The sequence below is a fragment of the Saccoglossus kowalevskii genome, chromosome 16 (assembly GCF_978046115.1).
Source record: "Saccoglossus kowalevskii chromosome 16, keSacKowa6.1, whole genome shotgun sequence".
In the NCBI taxonomy this organism is placed as follows: domain Eukaryota; kingdom Metazoa; phylum Hemichordata; class Enteropneusta; family Harrimaniidae; genus Saccoglossus; species Saccoglossus kowalevskii.
In genome coordinates, this window is record NC_140656.1 from 35,241,583 (window position 1) to 35,253,725 (window position 12,143).

Below are 12,143 nucleotides of genomic sequence, written 5' to 3' on the forward strand. Positions count from 1 at the left end.
ACATGTCCAGTCTTTCAGCCTGAATGCACGTCTACCTACGTTATACCCTGTTTTTATTAATAATTTCAACAAAATAACTAATAATGAGGCACGATTGTTTTTATTATTTTATTTTCACTATTTTCTATTTTTTGTTAGCGTTTCAAAGGGTTTCATTTACGTGACGATCAAGAAAACGCAAATCTTCGCTATTTTCGATGTTGATGCCCGGGCTCTGAATCACACACACAGAGTTGTTAACATGAATTGCTGTGTCTACTGCATTTGGATCTTCTTCACTATCATTTCCACCGTCATCAAAATCCAAAAAAAAAATCATCTACACACGGGAACTCGTGATCAGCAACGGCCATTTAGAATACCCATGGAATACCGTAGGCGACTCTCGTCAACGAAATTACCCATTTCGCGAGAGTGCACGACTCTCGCCGCCTAAAAACAGACAGTTTTCAAGACGGCACTTTCTTCATAGTAAACAGATGTACCTGTAAACCAATTTTGACAGAAAACAGAAGCATGGTTTAGGAGCTAATTTTTTTTACATCACTTTTGACCAAAAATACACATTTTTGTGCATATTTCAAACTAGTGTCCATAAAAAAAATACATACACAATTTTAAAATTCATACAATAAGCTTTCCAAAAATATATAGTTTTGTGGACAATCTTGGTTGCCTAATTAACTACCGGTAATTAAAATACCTGTCAGGTAAACTGCATCTCTACCTTAACGAGAAATCGAAATAAACATTTAGTTTATGTTAACGGTTAGTTTAAATCAGCTTAACTTTTTTCCAGCCTAACCTGCTACAATAAAATCGCTGGAGTTGCTTGTCCTTCATACTATATTGTCTATGGTTTAACTCCGGGGTTACGTCAAAACGCCACCCTCTTGACTGGAGATCTGTGTTGAAAAATAAACCTGCGGTGTACGCAAGAAGATGAACTACTTATGTTTTTAACATCACTTCACCTATTAACAATTCACTCCTAGACGTGATAATTTCATTTCAGTAGTAAAAATCCGTTCTCAAAAATCCAAATATTCACAACCTCACCGAAATTCATTTTCTATTCTCACCCACAAGCCACACTCAGACCATTCATCAAAACGAATGGTCTGGGGTATACTAGTACTCTGACCCATGCCGAGGACTTCCTGTTTGTAATGCTATATGATAAATCAGATTAACTATCACGTGAAACCAAATGAAAATCATTCTAAAATAACGTACTTATACCCAATTGATCCTGGAAAGAAATGACATTTGCAATAATAATCAAAAATATATGATAGCAATGTTATCATGGTAGCTTACATTTGTCACGTGACCTCAACGTTCGCATAGTATGCATAATGAGATTGGTCGCTGGTTGAAAGTATAATGTGAGTTACTATCTAAATACTGCAAGAAATAATACTTTCATAGACTCAATCTATGATAGGAGAGATGTATTTGCATGTTAAGTCGAACACATCACACATGATTTGAAGATTTCTGCCCAGTTAAAAATTATATATTCAAAACAGACGTTTCTCGAATTTGCTTATGATTTCTCTAATAAACAACTGCTGATTAAGATTGTTTAATACATAACTAATAAACTATTGCAATGAGAAAACAACAGAAATTTGCTGTCCAACGGCATTGCATTAAATGTATTGTACAAAACGGAAGTTCTAATGGCATACTTCGGTTTCATGAAAGTTGCGACCTTAATTAGGAATGCACAACTTTTCATTGTACATAATCGACTTGTACACATATTTTTGTTATGAGCCAGTAAAAGAAAAACAAAAGAAAACTTTTCTACTTACAGCTATATCTAATTTAAAAAATCGACGTTTCAGTAAATGAATTGATGTGTTTCTTCTACTGCAGCTTTGTTAAATTTGAAGGTCATGGCTCAATTCCCTTTGCTCACACACAGCAACTTCATACACAACAAGTTATGGTTGTCTCAGTCAATATAAATCTCATCATCATCGTCCAGATCTACATGCAAATCCTCTTCCTCATCAGGTTGATTAGAGCAAGTTGTTAGGCGGCAGAGGTCAGAGCACTTCAATCCATTTTTGATACAGTCACAAGAATCACTATCACAGGACTTTTTGCACATGCATGACATCAGCTCTTTTACAGCTCTCGGTGCTGGAAGTCCAGTCATCCAGTCCAGTCTATTATAATTCTTTCACCAGCTCCATCATGCTCCAGAGCCCAGCCTTTACCAACTGGAGTTGGCACTTCGGCAGCTGATGCTTCTCCTTTCTTGGCACAGAAAACACCATATCAACACTGATGACATCAGAAACACCTTTCTTTGAACCATACAAAGCGCAAACGAAGGCTTCTAAGTGATGTAAAAGCTCCTCGGACAACTTCCACTCTTTCCCAACCTTCTGGAACATGCTCTGATACTCTTTGTATGTCTATATACCGTGCATGGAGTTGAAACACTAGGCTTATAAGTAGGTATGTTGATGAAAAACGAAAATGCAAGACAAAGGACTCTGACATCAGTGTCTTCTGTGGAAATGATGATAGCACTGAACCATTGCTCTTTCGCAGCATGCTCAGCATGAAAGAGGAGTCGAGTGTTAGCCTCTTCATGTTCTGAGTTTAGTTCTTCAATTTCTATGACTCTCTCTTTTGTCAGCTTGTAACAACGTTTCCCACATGTTGCATACAGCTCCTTATCCTGCAGTTTTTCACGATTGCATGCTTTTCTCCAGTGCTCAACAACAAATCTTGCAAGACTGTTCTTGTTTTCGCCATTGCGCAAAAAGCTTCAGAACTGCTTCACATTCTGGCCAGCCGCAAGGTTCTTGAAGGTGATGGCATCTCTCTCACCTCTAATTCTCAATTGACTGAATGGACTATTCTCTGTGCACATCAAACACAACATCTATTCTAGAACTACTTTCTCTTTCATGCAAAACTCTAGATAAGATCATGTCTGCAATCTCATCAAATGAAAGATAGTCAACCTTCAGCTTCTGGACCAGTGTCATGCCATCAATACAGTAGGTCTCAGGACTTCAACTGTCGGCTGAACCAACTTTTCCAAGTTGTGCTTTGTTGGTTTTGCAGGGAAAACCACTGCGGCAAGCCAGTGATGTAGGAAGAGGATCTAGCGGATGCTTCAAAACATCTTGCATCTGTAAATCCTGACTTTCAGCTATTATAATAATTCTTGCGAACATATTTCGATCTGAACGGAGAACAGTCTCTGTGCCTTTGTCTTGATTACTGTCTTTGTCTTTGACAAATGGCTGAAGGTTTTCAGCTTTTGTTTCTTTAACGTGTCATGCAACTTGACTTTTGCTGGCTCTGATTCCAGATGGTTCCTCTTGAACTCATGATAGGCTGCATCACCAACAAGATATGCACATTTAAGGTTATGTGCAATGTCTGCTGAGGCCATAGCCCCAGTAGAGATACTTGACAGCTACATATGCCCAGCAAATGGATTTGTCCAGTTCTTGATGAGTTCTACCATTGTGGCAACATCTTTCTCATCTCATCAGCAATACGAGTTGACTGGAGATCAGCATGACTTTTATTACCTTTGGTACAGCCTATCATTTCACGCAAATTACTAAGAACCAAAGCCCTGAACTCGGCTGTCCTATAGTATATCTGTACAGCTCCAGGTTTCAAGCTGAATCTTTTTTTTCTCCCAGGTGTTTGGGTGTCTTTATTAAGAGTTTCTTTAACAGTCTGATCAACAGGGATTCTTCCGAATGGGTTGTTCTCTGTACTGAGAATTCACCAGATTTCATAAACTCATATATTTCAGTGTGTTCGTCGGACAGACTTGTCATGTCACTGTAATAAACTGACATGTATCTAGCGTAGTTAACTGCATCATATGCAAAACACCAGGTGAAGCATCCAGTCTTCTTCTCTTGAGGCACAAATCATGTCAAGCATTAGTTCAATCATGTCTATGTATGGAATCCATAGTGCTGAAAGGGAGTCATTGTTGTTACGGAGATGATGTGTGTACTCTGTGTACAGATGAAACAAATGCTGAAAGTGTCGACTCTGGATAACTTCATCATGACTTTCTTTTGTTGCGGCAAAATTGAAGCACAATAGCTGTACGTGAAATCATCGCAAGTCTTAACTACATACGTACTTGAAGCTAAAAATAAGATGGCAGATTAGCAAAAACGTCAAAGCTACCACAAAGTTACAAAAGTCCAAAATCAGCAAATCTGATTGAACCATTGAAAAATATCTTATATTTAAGGAACTAACGTTAAACGAGTGCTTATTTACATACAAATCTAAACATGTATTCAAAGGCAAGCAACTCAATTTAAACCTTATTTGCATGCACCAAACGGGATGCCTGATCTGCAAAAACTTTAATTTGAGAGAAAAATTCTGAAAAACAATTACTTTTACGTTCATTCAAATATTTATGCAGTAGTAAAATGCATTGCAAAATGTTTCAGTGCTGAAATTAAAAAAATCAATTTGATTTTAGCAGAAAATGTTAATATATTTTCTAGCGTTATAATTTTTGGATTTTCATGCTGACGTCATTGTCACATGATTTTTTTCGAAAAATTCGAAAGTTAAATTTACTTGCAAAAATATACATCAAAGTACCAACATGTCACAACAGTAGCTATGTTAGCTGATTACATTTTGGGAAAATAGCCAAAAACGCAATTCAATGAATTGTATGAATATGCATGGTGGTTTAACGTCAAGGTCACGTGACCGCTTTAAGCTACCAAAAAAAAATTGCTATCATATTTTTTCGGAATCTACACAAAATAAGCTTCAATTTGATATATGATAGCCTTTGCCACCCCGAGTGGTAATGATCCGCCATTTTTAGCCACTTGGCTCATGGACTACAATATTTAAAACCGCATTTTGTCTCTTTCTGGCGTGCTACAGAATGACATAGATCTTGGTTGATCATATTTTTACAAATGACCTGAATGTACAGCACTAATTTCACCCAACCTCCTGCTCGCTTCTGCTTTTCGTTCAATATTTTTACTCGCTTTTGCAACCGCATGTTGAATAATTTCCGCTTAATTTTTCGAGCGCGCGAACCCAGAAATATCGCCCGTCTGCACGCTCTCATTTTAAATACATGGTCGTGGCATCAATATGTTCCTGGTGTCTATGGTCTCTGCCCTAAGGAGTTAACATTGCCTGTATCACGTAATTGTCTCGATAATCATATTGTTGAAACGAGATAGCAGTCCTGGATTCAAACGGAACACAGTCCCGTTCTATCAGCTTGTTGTGAAACGTTCACATGACAAGAGGTTATAGTTCAAGTTACGTTCACGAACAAAACAAAGTATGATGGTTTGGAAGTCGTTCGAAATTAAGTAATGGTTAATACTCATTGAATCTCCAAACTTTAGCACTAAAACAACCATTCCGACAATTCATGTGCCAGTGTTCAGTGTTTGAACAAGCAGTCAGTGTTTTTAATCAGCGAGTGAGAAAAAAAAGGGATAAAAACATGGTCGTTTTTCCGGTCAGAAATTAAGCGATATGCTGTTGATTAAAATGTTATAAAAGCGAAATATTGGGCGAAATGAGTATTGATGCCCATTTATAGCTTGACATGCGTCACCAAATGAGAACGTGGTTAGAGTTGGTAGTGGTAGGAAGGTACTAATCCATGGTAGTACCAGTACTAGTATACACGGGGAGGGAGTCCAGAGAGGGAACAGCCAGCATCCCTTTTATGGGAAAACGTGAAATCTCGACGAATTTGTTTCGTTCTCACATGTAATATTAGGTTTTGCGGGCTTCTGAGTTCAAAAAAGATGACTAAATCAGCCAAAAAGCAAGCGTTTAGAAACATACCTATGCAAAAGTTGGTTTGCCAGTACTTAGTCCATTTTAACACCTAGGCTACACTATTGACATTGGTTGTTTATTTCATGGATTTGGCACTTGAGGTGGCTGATAAGCCGTGTCCAAAAACATGCACAAAACGACCATTCTGTGCACGTTTTCGACACAGATTAAAAACCAGTTGTAAGCACAAATTTTCATATGTACACACCTACTAATAATATACATGTCTACTAACAGACACGCCTACTAATATACACACCTACTAATAATATACATGACTACTAATAGACACACATACTAATATACACACCTACTAATAATATACATGACTACTAATAGACACACATACTAATAGACACACCTACTAACAGACACGCCTACTAACAGACATGACTACTAACAGACATGCCCACTAATATACACATCTACTAATAATATACATGCCTACTAATAGACACACATACTAATAGACACGCCTACTAACAGACACGCCTACTAACAGACATGACTACTAACAGACATGCCCACTAATATACACATCTACTAATAATATACATGCCTACTAATAGACACACCTACTAACAGACACGCCTACTAACAGACACGCCTACTAACATACAGGCCTACTAATATACACGCCTACTAATATACATGACTACTTATAGACACACATACTAATAGACACACATACTAACAGACATGCCTACTAACAGACACGCCTACTAACAGACACGCCTACTAACAGACACGCCTACTAACATACAGGCCTACTAATATACACGACTACTAATATACATGACTACTGATAGACATGCCCACTAATATACACATCTACTAATAATATACATGCCTCCTAATAGACACACCCACTAATACACATGTATATTCCTACTAATAGACACACCCACTAATAGATACACCTAATAATAATATACATGCCTACTAGTAGACACACATACTAATAGACATGCCTACTAATAGACACACCTACTTATAGACATGTACACACCCACTAATAGACATGCCTACTAATAAACATGCCAGCTGATAGACACAATAGATATACTTATAAAGCAAATATGGCAATTAATTGTGCACATTGGTGAAATGATAGTCACATTATATTCATGACTTAATACCTGTGTTGATGTTCTCTTTGTGATTAGCTTCTCATGACATGGTGCATTACATGGCTTTGAAGCATCTGCAGATTTATTAGTTTCACTTTTCTGACTATTTGCATTGCTACCATTAATACTACTGCTACCAACACTACTGTTAGTACTGCTTCTTCTGGAAGACGATCTGGAAGGCTGCTTTGAATCAATGCATTTAGATTTTCTACAAATGAACAAAACAACATTACGAACAGTTACAATTCCAATATATACTAAACTGTGTGGTGCTATTGGGCTTCTGACTGACTGAGTGCAGATGGTTCCCGACTATTGGGAGAGGTTAATGTTCCTGAACATCCAGGAATCTGGGCAGTCTAACCTGATGATCACAATTACAGCACTGCTGAAATTCAAATTATAACTTCTAACTCTATTAGTTTTACTTCAACTGCTACAAAAGATAATCTCAATGAGATACAATGTAGTAAACATCATGAAACCTACAGCAGTGAAAAGTTCACTGGGGTTCTATTGACACACAGCAACTTTCGTGATAACTTCTTCAAGAATGCCATTTAATCATAAAATTACAGAAATTTCTTGCAGCAAAATAAAACTGTTTATAGCATATGTACAATTATTGACAAAAGTTGTTTCAATGCCCAAGTTACAATCAAAGAAATCTTAGAAAGAACTCCAATATGCTGAGAGTATTGGAGACACATTAAAATTAATTCAAAATTTAAGATTAGCCTTTCAAACAAGAAGCTTGGCAAATAATATTAGTCTGCTATCTGAGATGCACAATATGAAAACTATCTGAAATATGTGAACTACATTATCAAAATTTATAATACTTACAGAAAATACATTTGATTTTACATCTGTGGTTTTCAGAGCACTTTCAATTTAAATTTGATTTTTTTAAATATCAGAAATGGGCAAATAATAATAAGATAATGAATATGCATGTTTTTCAAAAAAAATTAAAAAAAAAATTATTGAGCAAATTAATCAATTATTATGCATAAATTTAGGTCTGTGTAATGTTCCAGGGCACACATGTACCAAGTATCATTATAATGTGATGATTAATCCTATAAAAATTGTTGGAAAGCTAAAAAGTAAATTCTTATACAAATTAGGTAATTACTATGGATGTTAACCCAAAACTAATTAGATCATCGTATTGTCTTAGAATATACATATGTAATAACATTCATTGAAATAAGATGATACATGTAAGTAAGATATTGATGGAAAAGCTAAAAATCTATTAATTATGCAAATTAGGTACATGTAATTAATATGCAAATATTATTAACCTAAAACCAATCAGGTTTGTGCATTGTCCTATGACATCTATATACCAAGTTTCATTAAAATGTGATGATTAGTACTTGAGATACAGTGCGTATAAGTAGAAAGCCAAGAAATGACCAATTGTCATGCAAATTAGGTAATTAATATGTATAGATTTTTACCTAAAACTAATCTAATCTTTGCATTAGTACACAGCATCTATGTACCAAATTTCATCAAAATGAGTGGTTCTTTAGATATCAATGGAACAGTCATGGAACAGCTAAAAATTAGATAATTAATATGCGTCAATTTTAACGAAAACCCAGCCTAGAGCATCTATGCATCATGTTTTATAAAAAAAATATGGTTCTTGAGATATCGGTGGAATAGATGGGCACACACACATACAGACATACTACATGTGACTGCAAAGACTCCCATTGTGTGCTTCACACACGAGGAGTCAAAAACAGGAAAATCACCAGATAGTCAGCTTATGTGGGAATTGTTAAGAAGAGTAGGTTCAAGTTCAGGAATGGCAGAATAAACTGCGTATGGACTGCAATAGATGACTTTATTGAGCGAACTATGAATAAACCATGAACGAACAAGACGAACAAAAAACGAACAGAAGAAGAGACATTTCATCTCCTATTTATATTATCAAAGTAAATATTGGCTTTGTTCATGAATGGTTACAATGAATATGGCCTTGTACATGATTGGTGAAAAGATAAAGGAGCTGATTGGTTGAAATTAAAACAATCTCATTGGCTGGCTAAATCTCAGTCAGAATCCTAAATTGTAATCAAGCTCAATTTTCCGACAGCTTAAACATCCAAGTCAACATAATATTGAAAGACTTCCCGCCCAAAATGGCAGTGCATCAAGGAATGCTGGAAAAATTATTGCACTGTAATCTACATTTTGTAGGTAGTGACATGGAATTGTATGGCTGTAAAAATTTAGGATTTAAGATGGCCACCAACATATAGTACAAATGTAAGACCGTATCTGTAAATTAACTTGTATGCCATTGATTCTAATGAATATCTATGAATAAATGGTGATCATGTATTTAGGGTGACCCTTATTCATAAAGGCCAAAGTCAGTGTCCTCCCCAGAAAAACGTTTCAGAGTGGTGGCTAATTTGCATATCATTTACATACTCATTAGCATATGTCTGGAGATAAAGAAAACAATAAGGAAAGGCTTCCATGGATGAAATTGTGTCTTTATTTTTTTTTTTAATTTATGTAGAAGATTAAATAAATCTGCTGCTATGTGCTTATTATGTAATGTTGATTCTTCGGACTTTCATGGAAGCCCAGTGGTCTGCAGCTTTTGAGAACACCATGATTTTCTTTGCTTCCCATTTCTAATGACATGGCCTTCTTGTGCATCTCCGAGTGTGCGTATTTATCGATAGCATATTTCGTAATATTTATACATGGCATAGAATTTCATAACAAAGAATTATTTCTGGATGATTTTAAGTTGAATTTTCCACATATGTGACACAGCATTCCTAAAAGATAAGAAATAGGGGCGAATCAATACTTGTATTTAAAAAATATCGTCACGATCAACACGAAAATAAACAAATTGCCGCCATTTTGAAAAGTCACTAAACTTTATTAAAATCTAAAAAATTGCCACGATAAAATTTACCCAACTGTTTCAAAACACAACACTGGTATAAGTTATTTTGATAAATCGTAGCCAACAATTTTTGAACTTCCGGAAAGAAAGGAGTTTCTGAAAAAAATGTTTGGACGAACGACAAAAAATGAACTAGGTCAAAATACGCTTCCAAGTAAAACGCTACAAATAAATACTTTTTTTACCATTGATATCGGATGATTCTCTCAGCCACGTATTTCCTGTTGTCCATTGTGCATCAAATCCAGACTTTCTTTTCTTTGCACCATGTTTAGTACCACGGCCGACAGGGGTACCGGTGACCGAGTTGCTTGTGGGTTTATCGCTTGGAACCAGTGGCCCAACAGGGCGTTCTACGTGGAAACACAACGTAATATTTCTGCTGCTTGACATCGTTGCTACTTCAAGCCGAATATGCTACTGAGAAAATGCTCACGATTACCCCCATTAAATAGGGCAGATATTGTCAAAGTACGAAGCTGTATTAGTCTATTGTCTATGCGTATAATCACTGACATGTTTCCATTCACGTCTGATTTGACTCACTAGTAGGGACGCTGATGACGCTGACTAACAGATTCCCACGTGTATTTACAAGCTAAAACAAAGAGTAACAGGAAATGCCACAGAGTAGCGGGCAATCTCTCGGAGTAGCGGGCAATCTTTCAGAGTAGCGGCATAAATAATAGAGTAGCGACCCTGCTAAGCTAAAACGCTTTGGGGAGAACACTGGCCAAAGTCCCAAAGCTGTTTGACTGAACATCATACATGTACATATAGTATACAGTGGTTTAGGTACAAGTTATACAGAGCCTTCAAATGGCCACTCTAGGACCTTTGGGAATGAACTGTGGGATATATATTATTGATCAATTGTAATTTAGCAAGTAATTATAATCTGAGATTAGTGTTATGACTATAATTGCTTAGCAATTGCCTGAACTGTAGACTGTTATGAACTAATCATGATGCTGCAAACATAACTTGGCTGTAGAGTCTTATATTTTATACACAGATATATGTCATTGTCTGATTTCTTCACTTTGTGCATTGTAAGAACATACCACAATGTGTTTCTCAGCTGACTCAACTTTTTTTAATGAACGACGTACACAACAAAAGGCTGCAACAACTATTGTCTATCTATGAACCAGAAGGACGTTGCTACACAATGGAGCTGTAGACTCAAAAAAAATTCAGGATTGTTGGGTGTGGCCTACATTACAGACAGCATGGCCACCATTTCAAAACTTACAAGGAATAACAGCATAAATACATCAACACTTCTATAAGCCAGCATTGTTATGAGATGAGAAGTATCCACTCACAGGAACAAAGACAAACAAAAATAAATACATACACAATTTAAACAATGAAGATTAGTGGTGTTCTCACTGGACGAAATAAGCCATTGTCAGAATGCCTTTCATTTCAGAATGTTGTTAAAATATATGTGTGAACAGAATACGCCGTTGTGGCATCAGCGTTTTTGACACCGTCGTAAAAAGGGTGCACCAGATCCTGAACATTGTTGCCACACCGGCTCTTGCACAACGCAATGTGCACTGTGAACACAATACAAGGCCAAACACCCCCTATCACCAACTTATTTATGCTTTTCATTGCACAAGATGGCGTCAGAGGTTACAGATCAGAATGTCTAACTGGTCAGACGAAGAAATGAGATTACTGATATCTGTATGGAAAGGATCGAATATTCAAAGAATGATGGACGGAACGTCTAGAGATGCTAGAGTATATGCTGTGATTGCAGAGAAAGCGGCTGAAAAGGGGTTGGACAGGACGTCATTACAATGTCAACAGAAGATCAAAACTTTACGTATAAAGTACAGAGATGTGAATGAGCACAACAACAGAAGCGGTAGAGATTGTTGTTGGCAGTACTGTTGACAGAGATTGATTTCCAATTTCAAATTCTTTGGTTGTTAGTATCAGTTACATAGTAACAATTTTTTTTTATTTATTGTCACACACACTTATGTTGTTTGAATATACAATCACATTAATTCATCAAATTTTTAAAACAAAACGTGTTGTTTCCCCTGCAGTCCCCTGAGGGTACTCAATTCAAGGCCAGAATTTGTAGACTGATCGAAATTATGAAGAAAATATTTGACTATTTTTAACGTCATTGAGGTATTCAGGTAATGCATCTAAGCAATGGCCTCCATGAATTTCAATATAATGTA

The 12,143-nt window shown here is 36.3% G+C and overlaps 1 protein-coding gene across 2 annotated transcripts in view; it reads right to left on the reverse strand.

Annotated features, from left to right (window-relative positions):
* LOC102801571 (uncharacterized) overlaps positions 1-12,143 on the reverse strand; it is an 88,657-nt gene that overhangs the window by 63,144 nt on the left and 13,370 nt on the right. For both annotated transcript variants that reach the window (XM_085491428.1, XM_085491427.1), the window contains exon 3: positions 6,987-7,188. In XM_085491428.1, coding sequence (XP_085347554.1) covers positions 6,987-7,188 — 202 coding nt within the window. The remainder of the gene's footprint in view (positions 1-6,986; positions 7,189-12,143) is intronic.